General features: G+C 43.3%; 1 protein-coding gene across 1 annotated transcript; it reads left to right on the top strand.

Annotated features, from left to right (window-relative positions):
* Positions 1-124: 124 nt before the first annotated feature.
* On the top strand, positions 125-24,081 carry MLKL (mixed lineage kinase domain like pseudokinase). The gene is made up of 11 exons (XM_032960592.2): positions 125-529; positions 8,723-9,208; positions 12,044-12,136; positions 14,123-14,276; positions 15,258-15,367; positions 16,486-16,615; positions 17,750-17,831; positions 18,677-18,822; positions 19,361-19,410; positions 20,442-20,579; positions 22,884-24,081. Exons 1-11 carry the CDS (start codon positions 517-519, stop codon positions 22,928-22,930), a joined length of 1,449 nt encoding a protein of 482 aa, XP_032816483.1. The 5' UTR covers positions 125-516; the 3' UTR covers positions 22,931-24,081.
* The last annotated feature ends 3,881 nt before the right edge of the window (positions 24,082-27,962 follow it).

The following is a 27,962-nucleotide window of genomic DNA, read 5'->3' as shown; positions in this document are numbered from 1 at the left end:
CCAAACTCGCGTGACGTCATTCATGGACGGCCCCTTAGTGCCTGCACAAGGAGGGGGAAGGGAGGAGACGTGAGGGGGTGGGGATGAATTCCTGCATGGGGAAGAGGAGGAGGAGTGTGAAGGGTGAATGGTTGTGCGGGGAGGAGACGCAGTCAGAGGGGAGGAGTTTGCAAGGCTGTTAATTCCCTTATAAGAACGATGGTGTTTGCACTGGGTTCTGGAAGAACTCACTGGGCGTCTCGGGGTCGTGTGAACGTGCCGCACAGCAGCAGTAGCAGCAGCAGCAGCGTCTCGCTACGGGTTACTTGCCCCGGCAGCCTTGTGTGTGGCCTATACGGGACACAAGGTTGTCTGGTTGTTGTTCCATACGGCAGAAGATCGATTAAAGAACAAGAAAATAGAGCGCGTGTCGAGTTTGTACTTTAGCGTTAAACATTACCAGCATCTTATTCGCCTCTCCCCCCCCCCCGCTCTCTTCACCAAGCGTTCGTTTCGTCAGCCGGCGGCAGCATTGCAATGGATGCTATCGGTGAGTAAAACACTTGTGCAAGAGAAACATCGGTTGCTCGGCTAACAAATTTGGCGCATACTGCGGTGCCTTAAACGCACCCACGGCTTGGTGACCCACGACGACGACGACGATTCGTGGTGATGTTGGAAGTCTGCCGTGCACTGTAGGGCGACGCCACGAAGTGGTGGTGGTGGGCCGCTTTGAGCTGTTCGCGGCTTGCGCAACGCCTCGAAGCGCGCTTCGCGTCCCGCGCCTACTCCTCGTGGGTGGTGGTGGAGGAGGGGGGGGAAATCGCCAGACTTGACGTCTTTTTTTTTCTTCCTCCTACTCCCTCCCGCCCAATTAAACAAAAAAAATTTACTCAAAAGACAAAAGCAGGCGAGAATATTGTGGAACTTTATCGGCACCTGGGTTACGCGTCTTACTTTTGTCCGGAGCGCGTTTTGTAGTGGCCGTGTCAACACACGTGGACGTCGCAGGTTGAAGGCGTTGGTTGGTGGTGGGGTGGATGTGGCTAATGTGTTCGAAATGTTAAGCTACTACCAATGTTGATATTTGTGGATACCAAACCTGTTAACCCCTTTGTCGGTGCCCTTACCTTATTACATTACAGACCAATTCGGACCTTAATGGTCGCCCCGTGTGCCCCCTTATAAATCTCAACGTTCATCCTACAAAGTCCCATCACAAGGGAGAAACGCACACAAATAGACACAAACAAAAACGTTTGTGCCCTTATTGAAACGTCTGCACACCGTACGGACCTCGAAACTCAATTTCCCAGTACAAGAATACTGGGTAAACATTATGGGATATGAATGTACATTGCGCATAGTTTTTTTTTGTCCTCAGCGTGTCAATGTGTCCCATATGGAACACCCGGCGTGGTAAGATAAAAAAAACGTAGTTTAGTTTTATTTATATATTTATTTAAGTAATTTGTTTACTTTTCGTATACTTTGTGTTTGTGTGCACTCCTATCGTGTTTTTGGTATTGTAACGTTCTGACCCCGTGCCGTTACTGGACATCTATGAAAAAAAGAGCTTTATAGCTCATCGGATTTCTCAGAGTGTAAATAAGCAATCTGATTCTGTCTGATGTCGCGGAAGCTTAAGCGGGTTTTGAGGCTGGTTTGGATAACCTGGATGTGGATCAGTGACGTGCGTTGAGGTCAATGGCTAGGGAGGCACTGGCTATTGTCAGAGCCAGATTCACACATTGAGGGGGGCGTGGCCTCACAGAGGGGGGCGTGGCCTCACGGAGGGGGGCGTGTTAGACACGTCCCCCTAAGTGAGGCAGATGTGATACAGTGAGGGAAAAAAAGTATTTGATCCCCTGCTGATTTTTTTATATGTTTGCCCACTGACAAATGATCAGTCTATAATTTTCATGGTAGGTTTATTTGAACAGTGAGAGACAGAATAACAACAAAAATCCAGAAAAACGCATGTCAGAAAAGTTATAAATTGATTTGCATTTTAATGAGGGAAATAAGTATTTGACCCCTCTGCAAAACATGACTTGTTGGCAATCACAGAGGTCAGACGTTTCTTGTAGTTGGCCACCAGGTTTGCACACATCTCAGGAGGGATTTTGTCCCACTCCTCTTTGCAGATCTTTTCCAAGTCATTAAGGTTTCGAGGCTGACGTTTGGCAACTCGAACCTTCAGCTCCCTCCACAGATTTTCTATGGGATTAAGGTCTGGAGACTGGCTAGGCCACTCCAGGACCTTAATGTGCTTCTTCATGAGCCACTCCTTTTTTGCCTTGGCCGTGTGTTTTGGGTCATTGTCATGCTGGAATACCCATCCACGACCAATTTTCAATGCCCTGGCTGAGGGAAGGAGGTTCTCACCCAAGATTTGACGGTACATGGCCCCGTCCATCGTCCATTTGTTGCGGTGAAGTTGTCCTGTCCCCTTAGCAGAAAAACACCCCCAAAGCATAATGTTTCCACCTCCATGTTTGACGGTGGGGATGGTGTTCTTGGGGTCATAGGTAGCATTCCTCTTCCTCCAAACACGGCAAGTTGAGTTGATGCCAAAGAGCTCCATTTTGGTCTCATCTGACCACAACACTTTCACCCAGTTGTCCTCTGAATCATTCAGATGTTCATTGGCAAACTTCAGACGGGCATGTATATGTGCTTTCTTGAGCAGGGGGACCTTGCGGGCGCTGCAGGATTTCAGTCCTTCACGGTGTAGTGTGTTACCAATTGTTTTCTTGGTGACTATGGTCCCAGCTGCCTTGAGATCATTGACAAGATCCTCCGGTGTAGTTCTGGGCTGATTCCTCACCGTTCTCATGATTATTGCAACTCCACGAGGTGAGATCTTGCATGAAGCCCCAGGCCGAAGGAGATTAACAGTTCTTTTGCGTTTCTTCCATTTGCGAATAATCGCACCAACTGTTGTCACCTTCTCACCAAGCTGCTTGGCAATGGTCGTGTAGCCCATTCCAGCCTTGTGTAGGTCTACAATCTTGTCCCTGACATCCTTGGAGAGCTCTTTGGTCTTGGCCATGGTGGAGAGTTTGGAATCTGATTTTTTGATTGCTCCTAATCTCAGCTTGTTACCTGTATAAAAAAAACACCTGGGAGCCAGAAATCTTTCTGATTGAGAGGGGGTCAAATACTTATTTCCCTCATTAAAATGCAAATCAATTTATAACATTTTTGACATGCATTTTTCTGGATGTTTTTGTTCTTCTGTCTCTCACTGTTCAAATAAACCTACCATTAAAATTATAGACTGATAATTTCTTTGTCAGTGGGCCAACGTACAAAATCAGCAGGGGATCAAATACTTTTTTCCCTCACTGTAGCTGCCTCCCCTGGTGCATTTTCATTTCAGTTTCACGACGAGACCAGCGAGCCTAAATATCTTTATACACGTACGTGAAATAAGTGACCTGGAGTATGATAAGGCGAGGACATGAAATGAAGGGGTCTACAAACACTACATTGGTGACATACTGAGATAGTAACAGGCACGTGCTTATTGCCCGCGCTCCATCCAGTTACTGAGGGGTTGCGCAATCACAGGGGAGGCTGAGCTTGCCGCTGCCTCACCTCTCGTCTCCTCCTGTATTTGCAGCGGAGCTCCGCAAATTTGGCGATTTTGACTTTAAAAATGATTGGAATCGTACAGAAATGACATTTATAACACAGATCAGTGGAAAAATCTTTATATTTATTTCATTTGATTATTATTTTACTTTTCGTAACAGCTATTTTCACTGGAGCATGACAGGTGAGGCTCTGCCTCCCCTGAACGCACGTCCCTGATGTGCAGCTGCCACGCATAAACCCCCAGGTGCTATAGGCTGTGTGCTCTCCACAAAACTCCACTTGCACGCTGCCAGCGTGGTGAAGTATGGTCAAATAACCCCCACCACTCCTCGGCGCAACGTGGGGGAGAAGCCCTCATCCAGCAGTGGTTTGAGGAACAAATGTGCGATTATAAGCATTGGAGTTTTCTATTTTAAAACCGATAAAGGGTGCAAATCGTTTGGTTATACTGCACAGGCACATGAACAAAAACACCTCTCAATATTTCATTCAGTGTGAGCCTGTGGCCCAACATTCTAAACGAGAAAATAGACGACATTTCGGGCAATGACGTTTCTTCACATGACAGTAAACTGGTGTCAAGGGTCATGGTGAGAAACGTTGCACCTGTCTGTCAACCCACACGGTTTAGCCCGAATTCTTGTCCGGGGAAATTTAGTTTGTCAGGTCCATACGGCGTACAGCCGTTTCAATACGGGCAAAAACAATGTTTTGTCTATTTGATTGCGTTTCTCCCTTGTGATGGGACTTTGTAGGATGAACGTTGAGATTTAGAAGGGCACGGGGTGACCAATACGTTCTAAATTTGGTCTGTAATAAGGGGTTGACGGGTATGGTTGCATACCACTAATATATCATTAGTACAGTATATTAAAACGTTGCCTATTTTATATATAAAAAAAACTATTTTCCTTGTATATACATTTTTTCCTTTTTAGGGTAGTGTTGTGGACAAATGTGACGGGGTGTTTTATTTTTTTTCCCCAATTCAATTAAGGTCACATCTTGGGTGCAGGTTTCTCTCTGGCTGGCTGTTGTATTCCCTTTGTCCCTGCAGAGGTGGCTGCTGTGACTGTGCGTGGCCTTGGCCACCCACTCTCTCGTGGTCAGAATCATTGTTTTTAGACTGGAGGAATCTGATGAGCGACGAAGCTCTTTCTCACAGATGTCCAGCAAGTGCCGTGCCGTCCCTCGTAGGTTGCTACTCCTTCACAGCACTTGTCCCAGCCGTCTGTTAAGGCTGTACGGGGGGGATATTTGTCTTTGTTCAGCCTGCGGTTTGTATTTAATGTGTGAAGTCTAGATTTGCGCGTGGTCATGACTGTAAACGTATCAATCATTCGTGACGGGACAGGCAACTACCAAGATTGTGTGACAGTGCAAGGTGCGCACAAGGATAGCACCGCATACCACTATGCAGTACACTGACATTAACTCTCATGGACATGTACAGCCCTGTTGTCAATCCAACAGGATTGAGGATCTCCCCCACTCCATGCTGGTCGTGGAGAGGTTGCTTAAGCATAGCTTGCCACGCTGGACGGTGCAGAGAATGTTCAACATTTGCAATGTGGGATTGTTGCACTGACATTAAACAGCATGCACGGCACTGTATTGAGCTTGTGATTATATGGTACGTGTGAACGGGGTAAATACAGCACGAATGTTCCCTGCATCAGAATGTTTATCTGAATATTTAGACTGGAGAAATCCGATCTTTTTTCACAGATGTTCAGTATGGGCGGGTCAGATGCGGCATACTGCCATTCGTGACCATACACTTGTTCTGTTTCAATGATAAGACTGCAGTCGAGGATTCGTAACACATGATATGTTGCTGAATGCACAGCATCCTGCCCTGTGGAAGATGGTAAACACTTGATTGGTACTGTATTTGGTGGTGATGCTTGCACTGGCATTCAAGTACAAATCATACAAACTTAATACATTCGTTAATAACATTCTGGCTTTACAGTAAAATATTTAAAATATCATAGCTCACGTTTCGGGCAATGCCCCCTTGCTATAAAGAAGGGTCATTGTCAAACACGTTGCAGTATAGCGTTGCTTTACTGATTTAACTGTAGCTTGCAATGTATACCATACCCTCTTATCCTACTGGGTTAACATGAATATCGCCAGATACACAGCACACTATTGTGTTGTTGCGTATGGGTGCATAATAAAACATGCACGTACATACGTAATACATAAACTGTACTATACAGTGCTTTGCACATAAGTGCTGGAAAATAATACAGCGTTTCTGCTGTGTTTATTGCACAATCGAGGTTTTTTTTGTTAGATTGCATAATTATAAATGTATCGTTAAACCCACCACCACCCGACACAGCCAATTTATCAAGCTTGTCACGTAAACAAAACATGCCAATTAGTTTATCGTTCAGCACACGGGCGTGTTGGAGAGTAAACCGACAATATTTACAATTCGGGTACGACGTTTCGCCGGTAATTACAACCAGCCTCATCAGGCGACAGCCAGAATTGTGGAGAAATCCTCCTGTTTCGGTCTTAAATAATCTTAAATAATAACCTAACCCCACAAAAAAAGCCCCTTATGGATAATATTGGTCACGAAAAGCCTACGTCTTAAACGCGTCTCTTGCACTTCACGTTTAATACGTCAGCTGGTGCGATGAAAATGTGCTAACAATTCACAAATCATGGGCCACACAAGTGGTGGACAATAACGCGGTTGAGAACAACTGCCCCGACGTGAGTTTTGCAGAGCCCCCTCTGCCTGTGCATAGTTGACCAGACATTCATAACCGGAATGAACATGAATGAATGTCTGATGAGATATTCACAATTTAAATAACATGATTGATTGATTCATATTATGAATGTTAAACGTGTTTATGAATGCTATCCATGTTGTGAACGTTATTTTATTAGTGCTATTTTAGCGATGCATGACTATTTTTGAGCCCTGCGGATCATGTAACCCTTATGTGAATAATCATGAGTGATAACACTGGCTTTTGCTGTCTGGCATACAGCTGGCTAATATCCTTAGGGGTCATCTGCAGTTTGTTTTATGTTGACTGTGCAGGGAAAAAATTTCAAAACAAAAAAACATTTGAAAAGCGTTATTTTCAGGAAAAGGGTGAGCAATGTATGTATGTTGAACTCAAGCGGACATTTCAGAAAATGTCCGATTGCTAAACAGATGGTAAATGCCTGCTCTCTAGCATAGCTATGCGTTTTGCACAAATATTGCTTTGGCCATGCGTGCAGGAAATTAGCAGAGATTAGGACATTTTCCATGTGGGGAAATATTGTAAGATTAAATTCCATACATCCGTTTGACCTACAGTGGTATCCAATGCCCTTTTCAGAACTTATTATGATAACTCAACAGACTGATTTGTTAAAATCGGATATTATTGTTATAAGCTTTAACGACCAATATTTTGGTTTATAGTGAGTTTATTTGGGGTTAGATTGTGTAGGTATGCCATTTTTTCCTACTATAATCCTCCATAACCCAACAGAGCGAATCAATATCGCATGGACAAATAAGACATGTAATTTGGCTAACACCTGCTGATGCTGCATGTAATCTCCAGTGAAACGTCATCTAAAAAAAGTCCAAAATGTTGCGTCCTTTTCAACATACCTTCAGATTTTCTAATAAACCAAATCAGTTGGCATATTTACACAAACTATTATTAAACTATTTTTGTTTACCAGGTAAGGCCCACTGAGCTATATAGCTACTTTTCATAAGCGACCTGGCCACAAATAGCTCAACTAAGTGGTCTATCATATGGAAAATTATATCAGCATACCTGTCAACCCATAGAGTTTACCCGTAATTCTTGTACAGGGAAAATGAGTTTTCAGGCCCATACGGCGTACAACCGCTTCAATACGGGCAACATGTGTTTGTCTATTTGTTTCTCTCTTGTGATGCGACCTTGTGGGATGAACGTTGAGATTTATAAGGGCATGGGGTGACCAACAAGGTCTGAATTTGTCTGTAATAAGGTAGGGCACTGATAAGGGGTTGACAGGTATATGAAACAGCGAAAATATTATAAACACATGTTTCTAATTGTGGAGGGAAACACCGGAGGACCCTGAGAAAAATCCATGCGGCCACGGGGAGAACGTCCACATTTGCCCATGATGTGCCAACTTGACTTGATTGTCTGTGTCGGGTGGTGGACGGATTATAATTTAAACAATGCCGCTGTACACCACAGTGGTCTAACCCAAAATAAACTCCGCATAAACCGAATCGGAGGCTGTTAAAGATACTCATGTTAACATTAAATGCCTGGCTTCGTCATGCAGGACGCTTACATCCTCTTTTCAGTATGGCTCATACACTTGTTTGCTTAGAGGAAAACAAGTTGAAACACACACTAATGAGGAAGCGTGTGGGTTTCCGTTCAAGTCTTGAAGTTTGGAGAAATGCCGAATAACATTCCAAGTGGTCTATGTTATTGGTTCTTTCGGTAAAGTCACGTAGAAGGGAAATAATACAATACCTGATGATGATTGCTTGTGTTGCAATCGAAACGTGAGAATGTTAATATTTTATATTTTTATTATTTCCATTCTACGTGACTTTACCAAAAGAACCAAGAACATGAATCCCTGCAGTCACGAAAGCTTTAAATCGAAAAGTGGTCTATGGCTCGAAGTGAAAAGCAAACACTAACCCTGTCCCTAATTTATGATAGGTATTTTTATCTGAATTTTTGCTAAGAATGCTAGAACTGGCTTATCGGACACAATTACTGTTGGCTTTCAAATAAGAAGCATATTTGCACACACACATTCTATCCCAGTGAATTGTTTTTTTTATATTTACGCATTAAAACATGCATTTATATCCACGTAGAACAATAGGATATCAAGTGAGCATTTGTACAGCACTGTACAGTGCTTATAAATTCTGATAAATATTGAGCATACGTGCATATTGTAATATTTAGTTTCGTTCTTGTAAAATATGGAAGCCTTAATAATTGACGAGTAAGTTTTCAAGCAAAGTGCATAACATAAAAATGCTGCCTTTGGTGTATCCACTTGTGCTGTTGCGTGATAAAGTACTTGTGTGTATTCATGCACGCCTGTGCAATTGTTTTTGCACTTGATTCTCCTGCAGAAATTGTATCAAAGGTCTTCTCGGTAGCAGAGGAGCTGTACAAAACATTCCAGCAAGTAAAGTCCAACAGATACCAATGTCAGAGGTTGGTGGACAGGGTGAAGATGGTCATAGACTACCTCCAAAGGAAGGAGAAGGCCGAGCATGTGGCCTCGTCTGAGGGCGCCTCCAGCAAATCCAGACACCCTGACAAGATGCCCTGCAGGGCCCGTAGCAATGCTTTCGTACAGCTCATCGAGGTCATCGTGCAGATCAAGGAATACATCGAGAAGTATGAGAATTACGGGGCCATTAAGAAATTCATGAAGAGTAGCGATGCCCAGGAGAACTTCGAACTCTTCCACGAGCGGCTCAACGACATCATTCCCATGATCACCCTGCAGGACATCAACATGCTGGACAGGACTCATACCTACATATGCCCACAGAATATCATGGACGCCACGAAGGACTTCCGTGAGGACCTCACACGGCTTATACTGAACGGTAGGTTTCAAATTATGAATTAATCTCTGTATACCATATGCTTTATATTCTTATGTGAGGCTTGGATCAGCACCACACAAGGATCACAACTAGAACTTTAATTTTGGCTCCATTGCACAAGTTTAGTTCAAATATAATGTTCAGAGTATTTTCTTTATCCAGTATACATTGACTAGCAAGGATATGGAAAGTGCAATTTGGTCATTATTTATTTTGATAGGGCATTATTTTACAAAATAGGAAGTTTACGGCATACCTATTTGAGCGATTTGGATCCACATGCAAACATGTTTTTTGTGACAATTCTTTATCACCTACTGTTCTCATTGATGAAGACCTGGGCAACTGCATTTTAATCCTAAGTTATCTTCCACGTAACTTTGCTCCATCTCCACTTTTCCTGGCCTCTTATGTGTCTTTCTGTCCATGCAATTCCAATATTATATTTAAATTTCAAACCCTTGGGTATAACCTTTAAAAGTAAAGATGCAGCCATGCAATTGCGTGTTCACACCGCTGCTGGTGGAAGGGCCTCCATGATAGGGACCTCTAGAAAAATCCTCTAGAGCAGGGGTTTGCAACCCGTGGCTTCAGAGCCGCATGCGGCACTTTAAGGACTGCTTCATGACGTTAGTTATAAAGAACCGGCTCGTATTCACATGCATTGAGCCTCTTGAAATATTGAGGTTTTTTTTAACCAAATTCGAAAAAAAATACTTGTTATTTTGGTCGCGGACCCCTGCTCTAGAGCAGCGGTTCCCAACCTGTGGTCTGCGGATCCCTGGCGCTCCGTGAGGCAAACACAGGGGGTCAGCATAAATAAATAAATATATAAATAGATATCCTCTTCAAGGAAATCTGCAATTTCAAATAACCAGTGGAGTGTGGTGGTCTGCGAAATAGTTTGGAGGCTAAAAAGGGGTCCGCACAATCTAAAGTTTTGGGAACCGCTTTATCTGGAGGGTATTTTGGCCCCCCACTCTTCTACACTGGCCAGGTGTCTTTTAAGAGGTGGGAGTACCCACACTTTACTCCACCACACGTGACCTGTAAATAAACTATCCTGTGCTTTTCCCATTTATACTGCTGGCTGGAAATAGGTGGGAGCATTTTAAGGCTCTTGCATATCTTTAACACTGCCATGCCGGAGTAAGGCATTGAACCGGTCCTGCCTGGACTGCTGTTTTTTCAGCGTGGGTATCCATTACACCATAACCAAAGGGAACTGAATTCTGTATGTGTGCCTTTAGCAGAATATGCCTTGCTTTCATGGCAGTAGAAGTTATTGGTGCCCTGTTTTAATACACATGAGTCTTAAGGACAGCATTTTGTTTTTGCACTTTTTCAATTGAGTAATATTGAATGAAGTGTCCACTTGTGGCATTACATAAATGTCCACCTATGTAGAAACGCTTTGAACTAAAGTAAGCATTGCATTTGTATGTGAAAGGGAAGGTCAGAACTTGATTACCTATGAGGACCTGCACAAAGCACTCAACCCACTGCTTCTCAACTCTAGGAAGAAGTATGCCAACTATGAAACATTACTCATTGGTTTACCCCACCACGCACCTGCTAGCTAACTTCCAGTCTTATGAAGCTATTTTACAGCTGTTCAGTGCCGGATTAAGCGAGTGCGGGGCCTGTAGCATATGTTATAAAGGGGCCCTAAATAAAAAAAAACACGTAAATATTAAAACACAAAATTTGAACATACCTAGTAAAGTAATTGTATTTTTATAATTTGCTATACAGCCAGATAATATGACAAATCGCTAACCTTAAACACCCAGTCGTTCATAAAAGTTGATGGCAGTATAGTACTATAGTAATAGAGCAAGTGCAGAATCACTGAACCGGAATTGATAGCTTGAAAGCATTTAGCGCAGGCCCTTGAAAGTGCGGGGCCCGTAGCATATGCTACTTTTGCTACTAGGATAATCTGGCACTGCAGCTGTTAGTTGCAATAAAGTAAACGGTGGATGAAGGAATGTTTCCAATGGTTCATCTGCCTCGATGAACCTCAACTCTTTCTCAGGAGGGCCCTGCCAAGTGTTTCATGGTAGGGGACAATGTTGCTATGTGTAATCCCAATCGAGTAGTTTGCAGGTACAGTTTCAGCACTCGGATATTTGTACAATACCAGTTACAGAGCGGGTTTTTTTTAGCTATAGAAGGAAACTGGTAAACCTGGAGGAAATACAAAACAGGGGCAGAATATACACACTTGCACACACACTCTCACGTACTTGTATTCTGAGTCTGTAATTTAACCCAATAACTCTTTGCTGTGAGGCACAAGTGTTACCACTTTGCCATCCTGCCACCAAATTGGAGAACCATCACCTTTTTATAAAATGACAAAACGACTTGATTTGGCCCAAGACGGTGCCGGTTTTGGAAAGGCGCACTGCACTGGTGGCGGGGGATTGCGGAGACGTAGACTTCGCATGCGCTCATGAGCATCATGCGGGGCCAACGTCAGAAAGAGCAAAGCCATGGGGCGGTTCAGTCGGTGTGGCTCCATATAAGTGAGTGGGGCCGAGGGACGTTAGGGCCTGCCAGCTCGCCATGTATCCTGGTTGAGCCTCCATGAAAATGTGTAGCTTTACCTCTTTCACAGCGCAGTATCTCTATGAATTAGTTTTTCACATAGGTTAATTTTAAGATCTATAGCCTGAAATTTCTGCAAAATACAAATATTAAACAACCTAAGGCAATGCTCGTTTGTTTTACTTCATGTCGTGCATATTTTGTTGTTGGTTTACAGTACAGTATTTCCGTCCATTGATTTGTTGGCCTGTTCTCTTCTGTCCTTGGTTTGCACTATTTCAGCTGTGCTCACAGAGACGGGCAGGGCCAGCGAATCCCAGCAGGAAGAAATGAAAAAAACAATCAGCACCATCTTAAACATTGCCAAGGATCTCGGTGAGGATGCTACAGCTGAGCTACAACAGAAGGGTCCATAACAGTCGGGTCAAAGTGCCTTTTTGTACAAAGGAGCAATTGGCCGTTTATCAAGTTTGTGGTTGGTCATGAGTAATTGATTTCAATGGCCTTTTTTTATAGAGACCACATTTGATTTCAAATCACCATCTTATTTTCTTCCCCACAGTATTGTCAAGCAATGACTCCTTGGCTTACAGGGGAAAGTCTTAAAATAACAAAGTGTATTTAGATGGGTGAGAGATGTGGAGAGGCTTTGAAATAAGATGCGGTGCTATGTATAATCTTTTCCCTATTATTTAAGTGGAGTATCTATAAACGGATCACCTTGTATTTTCCAGTTTAACACAAAGGCTTTCGCGACCAATTTCATACATAACAATTTTTTTAGCTTAGATCGCGTGAATATGTAGTGGTCGACTTTACGCGGACAACTTCTGTCTTTCTTCGAACACCGCTTTATTTACAACATTCAACATGTCCTCCACACTCCACAGCATCCTGGTCACCACGGCTCACTCGCCGTGCTCCGCTCAAGTCTCGCTCACCACCTTTGTCTCCCCACTATCACCTCACTTGCTTCGCACTCAGCGACTCCCCGTTCAGCAACTCCGCACACAGCGTCTTCCCACACAGCGACTTCGCACACTCCGCACACAGCGTCTTCCTCGTCCAGCTCCCAACTCCCCCTCTCTGTGTGTCTCCCCCCAATGTATCCCTATTCTCATTATCGCTAATTAATTGGCCCGCGTGCCTCCGCACGCTTCGCGTCCTCAAACACCTGCCTTTCTCCAGACATCTCGACGCCTCCTCGCCCTTGACAACAGCCACAGCCAATCACCGCCGTTGCTGATCCTCTGGCTTAATTGGCCCAACCTTTACCTCATCATCCCAGCCTTTGCACTTGGCTGTCCTAACACGACCCACACTAAATTTCGATTTAAATCTTTCGTGACTGCAATGATTCATCTTCTTTGGTTCTTTCGGTAAAGTCACGTAGAATGAGAATAAAATAATAAATTAATAAAATAACACAATAATATTCTCACGACGTTTCGGCCACAACACAAGCGGCCTTCATCAGGTGAAGGGACGAGACTGTCTGGTAGGACAGCGCTGGAGTGTCCTACCAGACAGTCTCGTCCCTTTACCTGATGAAGGCCGCTTGTGTTGTGGCCGAAACGTCGTGAGAATATTATTGTGTTATTTTATTTTATCAATTTATTATTTTATTCTCATTCTACGTGACTTTACCGAAAGAGCCAAAGAAGACGACCGACACTGTTTACGCCTTCTCCACAGGCTGACCCAAGATAACCCACACTGTCTGTGTGATCATGCAATCGCGCAGTTTCCACAACACACCTTAATACTCCACTACAAATATATAAATGTGTCGTTAAAACCCACCACCACCCGACACAGCCAACTAGTAAGGGTTGGCTGTGGCGGGTTTTAACGACACATATTTACACGATCTCACCCATAAAACCTCTTAGGGTTGTATTTTCCAGTAAGCCACAATAAAATGAACGTGTTCTAGCGTGCCGTGTATCATTAAAGTCTTCCTGTTTTACGAGTCGAGCACCCTGACCATGGAACCACACGATTGGGTGGAATAATAAAAAAAAATTAGAGGGCTTTGTTAAATCCACTGCTGGATTAAGGCCTCCCAAGGCGGTTGCTTGACCGTACTCTGCCACACTGCTCGGTGCGGATTGGCCGTGGCCAAGGAACTCATCTCGCTTGGTCATAGTGTAGTGCGCCACCACTCCACCCACCATTGGGTGTGATTTAACGTGTGGTGTATATTGCATTGCGGTATGTGGCGTGTTGAGTGAATTACGTGGGAGTATGTGCATTGTGTCTACATGCGCGAAACACGACTAATACAGGAAAGCGGGAAAAGTCCACTTGATAACCTTCATGTTTTTCCACTTCCTGACTGTTTATTTCTTGTTAACACAGGGAAGTCTAGACACCCTGTGGAAGAGCTCCGGGAGATAAAGCTGGATGAGATTGTGAACCGGAAAAAAGACATCACCACCATCAAGTACTCCATGTACAAGGGCGAGTTTTGCCAGTTCCCCGTTTGGATCAAGCATTTTAAATCTGACATGAGGTGAGTGCGCTCATTTGGGGATGGGCTGGACTTATGAGTGCATAAGAGACACATGTGGGTAGAGTTTGTCGATTCGCACAATTCCCAGCTTGGCATCGCAATTCGATTCTTCGAATCAAATACATTTTCCTAACAGGATCACGGAACCAGTGGAATTGTGGGGTGTGGAGGAGGGGGTCGGACAGAGCCTAGCATGGCATTCAGGCCTAGTGGAATGCCATTGCAAGATATGGTCGATGCGTAAGTATTACGTTTCAGTGACGATTCCACTAGGTCGGCTAGGCCCCACTCGCCCTCCCATCTTGCCTTGATGCCACGGCAGAATGATGGTGGGATAAACTCAAATTGTGACAGCAAATCATGAACAAATAGTTTGTTTATTACGTTTTTGAAGCAGCTGGTCAGGATTGGGCAAAACTGTAGCCCACTTTTCACCCTGGTAACTGGAGGGCACATAATATTCAAAGTAACAATAAGAACAGTTCAGGAATAGGGTCAGCTTTACTGTGTCAAGTTATCAAACCTTCAAATACCAAAAGGTGGGGCTATGTGATGGGAGTTTTATGAGAGTAACAAATATTCTGTCCACACTGCATATTTGTTGTTCTCTATGTTAGTTAGTCTAAAAAGGCCACTTGGGCTTTGACAGACGCATGCCGGGAGAGTGACTGGAGAACATTGCTGCACTATAGTCTTAATAAGCCTGTTTCCATTCATGGCTATGTACAGCTGTGGCAATTGGTGTCTTCACTTGACCTGGGTCTCTTTAAGGTTGATTCGGCCTAAAATTCTCACCGAGTGGAGATGTGTTGTCCCCCCCCAGCCCTACCATTGCGTCCTGTGCCATGCATTGCCTTGGTGGGCCTTGGTAGGCCTTTAAGTACTTAAGTAAGCATTGCACGACACACAGGGAAACAGTTTTACTCACAGGCTCGTGCTGACATCACTGACATGGAGATCTGTCTTTTTATATGTGAGCAGTTCATATGCAGCGGGGTCCAAGAATGTCATGTTGGATGAAGCTAAGAAGATGCGGGAACTTGACTCTGAGAATATTATCAGGCTCTATGGGATTATCGTGGACCCTTCGGGTAAGTTTGCGTACGTGCGAGCGAGAGTGACGTTTTTTAGAAAGACGGCGTGTTTATGGAGTTTTATACAGCGTGGAATGATGTTTGCGAGCAGAGTGCACCGTCTCAACACGTCTAAATATTTCATGTGAATATGCTTACTGGTGTAAGGGTGCTGCAAATGTTCAAGAGCAGATACGATTGATATTGCTCCACCGTTATTCACAATGGCTTTTAGTCGATTGCCAACCACTAAAAATGCATTTGTTTTTAACAAACATGTAAGCAACCATGCTGATTCTTTTCATTAGAGAAACATTTATGCTATTGCTTGATATTGGGCATTTCACATGGCCACGTGTCTATTGTAAATTTTAGTGAACCACATAGATATATTTTGAATTAAAGCTTTCGTGACTGCAGGGATTCATATTCTTGGTTCTTTCGGTAAAGTCACTTAGAAGGGAATACACATAGATATACTTAACTGGATCTAGGCCTCTGGTCAAGTTAATTGGTGCAGATTCAATGATTCAATATAATACAGCAGTGGGGAGACCAAGGTGGCCAGTTATATGGGGCTGACTCTCTTGCATAGCGACCCAAATATATACTCACCAAGACCCACTTTGGAATTCCCTCACATTGTCTATTTTCCTAAGTTCTTATAACTTTTTCTCAATTCAATATATTAGCTATTGTCACCGTCAGGAGTGCTGTATGTTGCTGGCCATTTGGCATTTTGGCCATTTCAGAGCCTCTGCTTGGCAACCGTTATAATAAAAAACAACGTATGTGTATGCACCTCATATTCTTGGTTCTTTCGGTATAGTCATGTAGAAGGGAAACAATAAAATAATAAAAATACGCGACTTTACCGAAAGAACCAAGAATATGAATCCCTGCAGTCACGAAAGCTTTAAATCCAAATGTATGCACCTCTTCCAAGATGTCTGGCCAGCATGGAAGAGTAGGCCAAATATCCTCTAGGGCAGCGCTCTCGATCCTCCCCTAGTGGTGGAATCATTCCGCTGGCAGTGGAGTGAGCAAGCAGTCGCTGGGCTGCATTTTTTTTTTACATATGTATGCTTGTTTTGTATCTCGGTATCTCTTCCTCCGCATGCGTTGCCTGGCTACAGCGAATTTCTTTGCTATCGTGATGGAGTACTGCAGCCGTGGGACCCTCCGTGAGCTGCTGCAGTCTGCGGAGCCTCTCAGCTGGCGCAGCAAGGTTCACATGGCCATGGAGGGGGCACGTGCCCTCTGCCGGTGCGTGCTGGCCATCTCCCGGGGCTTGCTACCCTTTCCCCATCTTGCACCTTTAGGGTCCACCTGTTTGGCACATGGACATGTAACCGCGGATGCTCGGAACAGATGGGAGGAATTAGCTGGCTTGGGTGGATTAAGAATTATGATTTTTTTTCTGTTTAGATTTTTTAAAATGTAAATTGTCAATTTGAAAATATGCTATCCCGCAGTGATATATGGCAGCCTGGTGGCAATTATGCAAATGAATTGGATGGACTACACATGACTCTTACGTTGACATATTAGCTTATCGTATAAATTAAGTAATAATTTGCTATTCTTTGTTAATTCACTGCTGGATGTTATAGGCCTTAGTCATGGGGGTTGTTTGACCATATATTCCGACGTTCGCCAACACTTGTTGAGATATCACATGCTACTTTTAACACGTAGACTTTCGCGACCATTGCTAACGTTCATAATATATATTTATTTGGTCAATGACAATGTGTTGTACACTCTCCTGCACATCACACGGCTGAATAAGTTGTCACGTAAAACAAATGTCAGTTTTGTATTGCTTCAGCACAGCAGTGTGCTGCTGTGCTGAAGCAATAGTGTGCTGAAGTGCAATCCACATGCATTTAACAATTATTTACGATGATTCACTTGTAATTGCATCCAGCATCATCAGGCGGTTTCCAGAGTTAAACTCCCGCAGGCTGTGTCGGTGGAGGAATGTCTCCGACATACGTAGGCATTGTACTCACGCGATTTGATACAAAGATAGTCAATTATTAATCATCACTGCTACTAATGTTAGGTCACTTATCTGAATAAATCTCTCCGATAACCACTTGCGGTGGAAACATTCAGTGCGGGGAGAGGGTGTGGATGTTAGACAGCTGGGGGTGTAGACACGCACAAAGTATCATAGACGTTGTGGGCTCTTTTCTAATTAATGTGGGTCCTTAAAAATTTTGACCGTGACACGGGAACACAGTGGTCCACTCTCGAAAATGAAATTGCACCTTTTTGTTTTTAGCATCCCATCCTCTTCGGATGTTACACAGTGTCATGAGTCGGAGTCACGGGGCCGTGTGGTGTGGCAATTTTGATTGAACGTTCCTGCTCTTGCCTGCCATCTCTTTGCAGAATGCACAGCATGAAGAGCCCAGTGTGCTACCGCAACGTGTGCACGGATAAGTTCCTGGTCAATGAGCACTACACCATCAAGGTGCCGGAGCCTCAGGGGTCGGGGTTACTTTGTGATGTTTGCAAATGGAAAATGACCGTGAAATGAAAAAATGAATAATAAATTAGAATAAAAATACAATAATCTAAAATTACATTCATGTAATGAAACTGGACCAGCATTATTGGTCAAAACTACAAATAGCCTCAGGGGTTTACTCAGCAGAAATATACAGAATCAGAATATGTATTTATACTGGAGGAATCTGATGAGCTATAAAGCTCTTTTCCACAGATGTCCATTGTACTGCCATTGTTATATCAGAGTTGCGATTCCATTGCAGAAACGTTTTGCCATGAGAGAATGTTCATGTGCAGGTACCAGGTGGTTTATTTACATTGAAGGATTGTTGCAGCTTGGAGAGGCCTTAATCCAGCAGCGGATTGGCCATTGGTGGTGTTGATGATAATGGGAGAATGTAAAAGCTATTGGTTTCAGAGTTCACATGATAAATGTACATACAATTTACGTACATTTAAAATAATTATGGTTAAACTTAGAGTTATATGTAAGATGAGCATAAGTATTGCTTTAAATCAATGAGTTGATGCATCGTTGCATGTCTAACAGCTTCACAGCTGGATACTGGTACTAGAGCAAGGTGTGCATGATTGTGGCCAGGCATTTGAGAACGCAGTGCCCCATCTTCATTTGTAACTGCTTAGTGGGGTCTATTGTGGTTAAGTTGGTTTGAGACGGTCACAGAGTCTGAATCTCCGTGGAAAAAATAATACAGTGGTGGATGTATGTACACTTGTACGTGTTCCTAATGCCTGCTTCCTCTGTCCTGTTCCATTTTCTATATTTCATCGTGCTGTCTTGAGCAGCTCTCCGATCTTGGCTTTGCCAGGACCTGCACGTCCATCTGCCGCAGCAGCACTAACCGGAACTCTTCAGAGTCAATGGCATTCATCGCTCCTGAAAGACAGAACGACCTCAACTACAAACCCATTCCCAGCTGCGACATCTACAGGTGCCACCGGGTTGCTGATGCAGCTGCTTTTCTTTGCTGGATAAACACTTGGTTTCGTAACTGTCATCATGAGCCATGATCAATCCACTGCTGGATAAGGGTCTCCTCAAGCTGCCACTTTTTCTTACTGAAAAGGGCTGAATGACTTTAAGATGCCTTTGGTGGGCCACATTAACACACAGCTTAGCATTGTCCAATAGTTACGTGAAACTAAATAAACGAGGGCTTGCCTTCACTCCATTAATGCGATGCCTGCCTCTTGCTTTTCTCGAACTCGTCGATTTCACGTCGCAGTTCCAAAGAAATCAAACGGCTAAGATGCATATGATAATAGAAAATATTCTTTGTGGGCCGATGATAATTACTGGGCCCTCACCTGGCCCATGAGCCATAGGTTCCCCTCACCCCTGATGTAAATACATGTTTTATAGGGTGTAAGTTTAGCTAGTTGTTGGATAACAGGATAGTTAGTCTTTCATGAACAGAAGATGGTTGTATCCGTAATCTGATGGCTTTTGTTGGGGTGTTGTCTCTGCAGCTATGGTGTTGTGATGTGGGAAATTGCTGCACGCAAGATTCCTTTCGAAGGTGATATTTCTGAGAAGATCCACAGCCGTCGTTATCTTGAACATCGCTGCACAACACCTGCTTCTACACTCCCCTCATACAACCACTGCCAAACGACACATGCCACCATCACCAACATCCACAGTATCACAATCGACACACAACCAACACAACTTCACCATCTGTACCGCAATTACCGTCACTTAACAATCACAACCCTAATTGCCACCGCATTGCATGGGACGCTCTAGCCACATCCACACCTCCCACATGCAATAATTTGGTGCTATGTCTGTGCTGATATGGTATTTTGGACATCATGGTGTATATTTAGTACCCATGTATTTTGGTGCCAGTAAAGCATCCAAGATATTCGTGGGAAATGTTTAGGGCTGCACCACTGGCACTTTCTATCATGCAGCAGCTGCGGGAATACATATAGCAATATTTATGGATGCTGAGCATATTTTATAAACTTAGTAGATAAATGCAAATCAATACCTAAGCAACTGTTTTCCAGCTTTCATCTTGAAGTTTATGTTTGTGTCATTGAGCCCTAAGTCTCTTACCATATATATCTCAACTCTGCGCGATTTCATGCCTCCATCTATGCAACATTTCTTTGCATCTGCCATTTTCTTACCCCAGCTGCCGTTCAAGTCTTCGTCACGTTCCAACTCTACTACTGCCACTCTCTCTTATGCGGCTTCCCTAATTCCCCTATCTACAATATCAAGATGACCCGAAATGCTCCTGTCAGACTCTTCACATGCACCCTGAATGAGACCACTTCATCCCAATACTCAGATCCCTCCACTGTCTTCCAATTCAGTCATTGATCAACCACAAGATCGCACTCCGTGTCATCGAAACCTTCCATGGATTCGCTCCTTCCCTACTTCTCCGCTCATTTCATTCTGCTGCCCTTCACGCCCCACTGCTCTACACAGCATCCTGAAATGGGGCTGCATCTGGATGCTACATAAACCTTACATTGTAATTGTTAACATCGATGCTGATGGTGACGGCGATGGTGAAATTGTTCACGGCAGGGAAAGACATGAAGGCAATTCGGAGCATGGTGATGAATGGCAAGAGTGAGCCACTGCCGGAGGACTGCCCCGAGGCCTTGAAAACTCTGATCGACCAAGCGCGCGAGTGTGATGTTCCTTTGAGGCCAGGCGCTGCAGGTGACCCTTGATGCCATGGGGCATGCCCGACCTCATCTAACAATAATGCACCACATCTTGCATAATCCTGCTCCGAAAGCTGGGTAAAAAAACAGGGTAAAAAACCAATGTAATACGTACATTCAGTATACACTTAAATACTGCTTTGTACATTTTTCGCAAAATAATAATTTACAGCTCTTCGTCAATTCACAGCTCTTCGTCAAATCACTACTAAATGAAGGCCTTCCAAGCCATTTTGCTCATCGGGGTATTTTTATGATTTTCTACACTGGTCAGTCCAAGGTAGTGGAAGGGCGGGGAGGGCAGGGCCAGTTCTGATATGCTGATATCAGCTTGCCACCGAAGTTAGCCGTAACCAGGAACAAAACTCAGGATGAAATTTCGATTTAAAGCTTTCGTGACTGCAATGATTCATCTTCTTTGGTTCTTTCGGTAAAGTCACGTAGAATGAGAATAAAATAATAAATTGATATTATTGTGTTATTTTATTTTATAAATTTATTATTTTATTCTCATTCTACGTGACTTTACCGAAAGAACCAAAGAAGAAAACTCAGGATGCTTGGTTGATCGTGCAGGCCATTAACAACCTCATCACTACATCCTCAATGTGAAAAATATAATTAACAAAAATAACCAGTGAATCATGTGCCTCTTTCCATTGCGAATTGCACGTATATAAAAAAAACAATAAAATATAGACGTCAGTTTAACACGTAGGCTTTAGCGACCAATATCATCCAGAGGTGTTTGGGTTAGATCGCGTAAATATATAAATGTGTCGTTACAACCCGCCACTGTTATAGACGTGTTGAATTTCTCTGAGTTACAGTCTTGATGTATTTGCCTGCATGCATCCAAAGGCATGTTGCAACATTATAAGATTCATCATTCGACTCTTTTCCAAAACAAGTATTGTCTTCTTATTGTAAGGATAGTACGGGGTAATGTAAGAACAGTACGGCTCCCCGTGGCCATGGTTACTAATTAACGTGACTGGAACAGATGGGCTCACGTTAGGCTGTGGGACTTAAGTGGTCTAATACTGGTAGAAACCTCCTGGTTACACCAGCCCACAGGGAATTATTGTGTCCGTCCGTCGTGCATCCAAACATGGGTGGGGAGGGGCTGGGTGGGGAAGGTGGGGCTGGGTGGGGAGGGGAGGGTGTGGAGGGGCTGGGTGTGGAGGGGCTGGGTGGGGAGGGGCTGGGTGGGGAGGGGAGGGTGGGGAGGGGCTGGGTGGAGAGGGTGGGGCTGGGTGGGGAGGGGCTGGTCACCCCATGGTGCCCTTATAAAACTCAACGTTTAACCTACTCACGCCGGCTTGTGCCCGCCCTCACAGTCGGGCATATTTGCGGAATACACCACGTGGTGCCGCCGTTGACCCTGGCCATTGACCGAGCAACCCAGCGTTCCTACCAGCTCCTTCCGCAGGAATGTGTTAATGATTGATGCGACGGGCACTGACAGGGTCGCATGAGGAGAAGCACGGGACCTAAACGGTCGTAAATTGTAATTAGGACAGAGACAGACAGGGCCAGGTGCGGGGACAGTGTGTTCGGGAAGAGGGGCGTGGCCGGGTTGTGAGAGGAATAAAAGCCGGCGTGGAACAGAGCTCTGGGCTGCTGTTGTGGGGGAACCAAGGAGCTGTCGTCGCCGTCGTCGCCGTCGTCATCTTGGAGCGGGTCGTCTTTATCGTCCTGGAACGGGCACCACCGTAGTCTTGGAAGGCTGGAGTCATATTGTCTCCGTGACGACTACACGTCCGCCCCTGTGTAGCTAGCCAACTACACAGGGAGCGTCGCATAGAGTTACCCAAGTGTATATAGCCACTCACGGTTACTCGTTAAGTTATCAGCGAGTCGGTGGACTTTATAATCAATATACATATAACCGAACAAGAAGGTGTTTCTGAGAGCTACATTACACTATTATTCACAAAGGGTCTGTTGTAATTCGTACAAAGATGAGGGTTGCTGCAACTTGGTATCCTTCGAAGCAATTTTTTTCTACCGCACCACAATACAATCGGAGCTGAATATAAGCACAGCTCTTTTATAAGCAAGACATGCTTACATTACCGTACACTTGGAGGGAGGGGAAGGCAAAGCGCAACTGCTAATAAAATCACACTTGGGATATCGGCACACATGGACTTCCTCCTATGGGGCATGCTTAGATCAATCAACTAGATTCTACTCTGACTGTTGTGAACATTGGGGGAGATTGCACTGAACCTATGAACCTGCCAGTTGTGTAACTATTGTGGTACTCTTGTATGTACACGTATGCTTATTTCAGAGCTGGTGAGAAAACTTCTTGATCTTCACGAGGACCTGGACCTTTGAGGATGTCAAGAGCAATACATTTGCTGTGGACATACACTGATGCACACAAGAATAATTATGTATTTACACAAAAACTATCCCATACACTCACGTCAAGGTGGAATTTCCACCTATACAAATGCCCAGGTATGCAAATCACCTGACCATAACGTATGCACTAAATAAACACAATGTATTATTCTACAGGTCCAAAGCCAAATTTGGAATTGTTGAATTATTATTGTATAGCCATAAAATATGACTGTGCCAGTGTAATAGTTGAATACGTTTATCCTTTGTGCAAAAGAAAATTTCTCAATGAGTTAAAAACATTACATTTTTTCAAAATCTCGTGACTGTTGATTGTAATTACTCATTGATTTTATTTTAGTGTAGTGGGATCCTGTAAACTTGTTTCTATCGAAAACTATGCTAAAAAAACATGGTGGTATTGAAACTAAACAAAATAAATGTGGCAACCTTCCCATTGAGGTACCAATAGGTCAAAATGTCTCGTGTTTTTGGGCTTGCTGCAAGTTTTAGCACGGTTGGCTATGTACGGTGCAAAAGAAGGTGTACATAAATATTTGGCATGATGCCCGATGTTTAGTTCCACGTTCTGGGAGAAGTTCAATTCCTAGGAGAAGCTCTTAGTATGTGAAACGAAAGTGTGTATACAAGTGCAAAAAGCCTACGCAATATGTGAAATGTCGGATCACCTGCTGGATGAGAGCTTCCCCACGCTGAGTGGATTGTTCGATCCGACTTAAGCCGCACCAACCATCCACCCAGGTTCAAGGTGGAAAGCGTAGTTGTGGGCGGGTAGACGCATCGTACAACAATGTATATTGCTGCACTCCCTTGTGCTAACAACGGTGAACTGTGAATGGCAGTTGCATAGGGTTAATTCCACTTCGCTTCCAAGATCTGACATGAATAAATAGGTGGCCATTCGGGGTGATTTTGACACGCTCATAAGCTTAACATGTCTCGTAAAAATAGAAAAATCCAATATTTAAGTGAACCTGAGTGCATTCTCTGGTGTTACAAATTGGTGTTCGAGAGTTTGTATTTGTAGCATTGTTATGTCTTTACTGCATGATAACAATTGTTTCAGCTGGGTGCATGTTTCAAATCATTTTATGCCATAAAATATTCGAGATTTTACAAAAGTCTTTCGAATGAATTTTTTTACCGCGTGGATTTGTATCATGGGCTGGTTTAAAATATACTGTTTATACAGCTGTACTGTAATTCGTCGATATAAAATGCAGCGGGCTGCAACAACTAATTCAAACATTTTAATTCTCACGGCTCTCGATCTTTGCGGCACACCGAACAAAAAATTTTAAATGAAAAAGACTACTGTCGAAGCATAACGATTAAATGGCTATCACTTAAAATACTGTAATGAAATAATGGCTATCACTTAAAATAATGAAATAGTGCAGGTCTGAAAAGTGTTCTGCAATAAAAAAAAGGAATTGGAAATCCAAGACTACCTGAATCCGTAAGAGGCACGATGGAATACCCACAACTCTCAAGCCACCAGGAAAACAATAACATGAATCGAACCAGCATTCCAAAAATATGTTTATTATAAATACCTTAATCTGTATGTCTCAAAAACCTCAGGGTACTTCCCGATAAGGTAGAAAGCTTAAATATGGTACATATGTAGCTTTTAGGACACAGCAGGAAAAATCTGGAAACCGGATTTTTTTTATTTTAAGGCCCCCAAATCTCGATTTTAGGTGCCCCATAAACATTGTTTTTTTTCTTTGATAAGAGCATTAAACAGAAAATAAAATTAAAGCGAGAACCATTCTATCTGTTATTGTTTGAGATATTTCCGATTCAAGCGGGTTTGAATGAAAAAAATAAGCATTTTATAATGTTCAAATCTGAATAATTTGAAAACGGTAAAAGATAGGAGCTTCCTCTCAGAGTATTACGTTAATAAATGTTTATTTCTAAAAAAATAATAACGGAATCTTGAAATGAAACGGTTTCCGGTGGGTACGTCTTTAAATATATGAAGTTGAATCAAGTCAACTATTTTTGTGGGGGTTTTTTGCGGATAAATACACGTTTGGAGTAGTTAGTGATTGTAAATAAAAATTGTAAAAAAATAGGTTTTATGCACTAGTGAAACAATAATATGCTTTACTCTTTACAGCAATAGTACATTTAAACGTACCAGACTGCGAATCACCTACCTATCCATCTATTAAACACATACCTATCTGATATCTGCGTATCCACCAAACTACCCCACTTATTGACCAGTCTGTCCACCCACCACCTACCTATACAAAGATCCCCCATACAGCCTGAACAGACTCAAAGTGCTGTTCGTGAGCTCCTTACACCAACCTATGAACCCACACACCTACGAACCCAACCCACCCAAATGCATACCGAGATACTCGCTCCGCCCACAGGGTCTCTTGGGTCATTTCCAGACTTTACTGATTCCTCACCGTGATTAAACAAATACACGCAATGTGCATGTACCTCCCTAGCACACGCCTGTCAACCCATCATCAGTGCCCTCCCTTATTACAGATCAATCCAGACCTTATTGATCACGCAGTGCCCTTATAAACATCAACGTTAATCCTACAAAATACCATCATAAGGGAGAAATACTAAAAAAATATACAATCACCACTACTACACTCACCAGTAGTACAGTGAGGGAAAAAAAGTATTTGATCCCCTGCTGATTTTGTACGTTTGTCCACTGACAAAGAAATAATTTTAGTTATAGACTGATCAGTGAGAGACAGAATAACAACAACAATAATCCAGAAAAACCCATGTCAAAAATGGTATAAACTGATTTGCATTTTAATGAGGGAAATAAGTATTTGACCCCTCTGCAAAACATGACTTAGTACTTGGTGGCAAAACCCTTGTTGGCAATCACAGAGGTCAGACGTTTCTTGTAGTTGGCCACCAGGTTTGCACACATCTCAGGAGGGATTTTGTCCCACTCCTCTTTGCAGATCTTCCCCAAGTCATTAAGGTTTCGAGGCTGACGTTTGGCAACTCGAACCTTCAGCTCCCTCCACACATTTTCTATGGGATTAAGGACTGGAGACTGGCTAGGCCACTACAGGACCTTAATGTGCTTCTTCTTGAGCCACTCCTTTGTTGCCTTGGCCGTGTGTTTTGGGTCATTGTCATGCTGGAATATCCATTCGCGACCCATTTTCAATGCCCTGGCTGAGGGAAGGAGGTTCTCACCCAAGATTTGACGGTACATGGCCCCGTCCATCGTCCCTTTGATGCGGTGAAGTTGTCCTGTCCCCTTGACAGAAAAACACCCCCAAAGTAAAATTTTCCACCTCCATGTTTGACGGTGGGGATGGTGTTCTTGGGGTCATAGGCAGCATTCCTGCTCCTCCAAACACGGCGAGTTGAGTTGATGCCAAAGAGCTCCATTTTGGTCTCATCTGACCACAACACTTTCACCCAGTTGTCCTCTGAATCATTCAGATGTTCATTGGCAAACTTCAGACGGGCATGTATATGTGCTTTCTTGAGCAGGGGGACCTTGCGGGCGCTGCAGGATTTCAGTCCGTCACGGCGTAGTGTGTTACCAATTGTTTTCTTGGTGACTATGGTCCCAGCTGCCTTGAGATCATTGACAAGATCCTCCCGTGTAGTTTTGGGCTGATTCCTCACCGTTCTCCAGATCATTGCAACTCCACGAGGTGAGATCTTGCATGGAGCCCCAGGCCGAGGGAGATTGACAGTTCTTTTGTGTTTCTTCCATTTGCGAATAATCGCACCAAATGTTGTCACCTTCTCACCAAGCTGCTGGCAATGGTCTTGTAGCCCATTCCAGCCTTGTGTAGGTCTACAATCTTGTCCCTGACATCCTTGGAGAGCTCTTTGTTCTTGGCCATGGTGGAGAGTTTGGAATCTGATTGATTGCTTCTGTGGACAGGTGTCTTTTATACAGGTAACAAGCTGAGATTAGGAGCACTCCCTTTAAGAGTGTGCTCCTAATCTCAGCTCGTTACCTGCATAAAAGACACCTGGGAGCCAAAAATATTTCTGATTGAGAGGGGGTCAAATACTTATTTCCCTCATTAAAATGCAAATCAATTTATAACATTTTTGACATGCGTTTTTCTGTTTTTTTTTGTTATTCTGTCTCTCACTGTTCAAATAAACCTACCATTAAAATTATAGACTGATCATTTCTTTGTCAGTGGGCAAGCGTACAAAATCAGCAGGGGATCAAATACTTTTTTCCCTCACTGTATACTCACCACTAGTACACTCACCACTACATACCTATTCATATTCTTAGTTTTTTCGGTAAAGTCACGTTGAAGAGAAACAACAAAATAACAAAATATATATAAAACAATAAAAAATGGTCGAAACGTCGTGAGAATTTTTTATTGTTTTATATATATTTTGTTATTTTGTTGTTTCTCTTCAACGTGACTTTACCGAAAAAACTAAGAATATGAATTACTGCAGTCACGAAAGCTTTAAATCAAAATTCACTACATACCTGTCAACCCCTTATCAGTGCCCTCCCTTATTACAGACCAATTCAGACCTTATTGATCAGCCCGTGCCCTTATAAACCTCAACGTCCATCCTACAAAGTCCCATCACAAGGGAGAAACACAAACACATGGATAATAAGTAATATATATTAAAAAATACTTTTTTTTAAAACACGCTTTAATGAAATGTACCGTACTAGTAATGGCATAACTTCACGACTCCACGAAGTGGCCCTCTAAACTTGCCACAACGTAAGGGGACCGTGGCCAATTACAGCAACGTGAGTTGAGCGTGGACAATGAGACCCAAGCCCAAAAATAACATAATTTTTTTTAAAATATGTTATTTGTTATGATAGAATATAGTATTGTCATCAGTATGACATAAGTATACCAAGTTTGCAGTCGATACCACATTGGGAAGTGGGAAAAAATTGAGTTACAAGATTTGAGGATACAACAGAGTGAGTTAAATAAAAGCGTATTAAAAAAACCATGTTTTTACCCGTATAGAAACA

This window comes from Petromyzon marinus, chromosome 25 (genome assembly GCF_048934315.1).
Source record: "Petromyzon marinus isolate PM22_M1 ecotype Great Lakes invasive population chromosome 25, UKy_Petmar_22M1.pri1.0, whole genome shotgun sequence".
NCBI lineage: Eukaryota > Metazoa > Chordata > Hyperoartia > Petromyzontiformes > Petromyzontidae > Petromyzon > Petromyzon marinus.
This window is presented reverse-complemented; position numbering and strand designations above follow the sequence as displayed.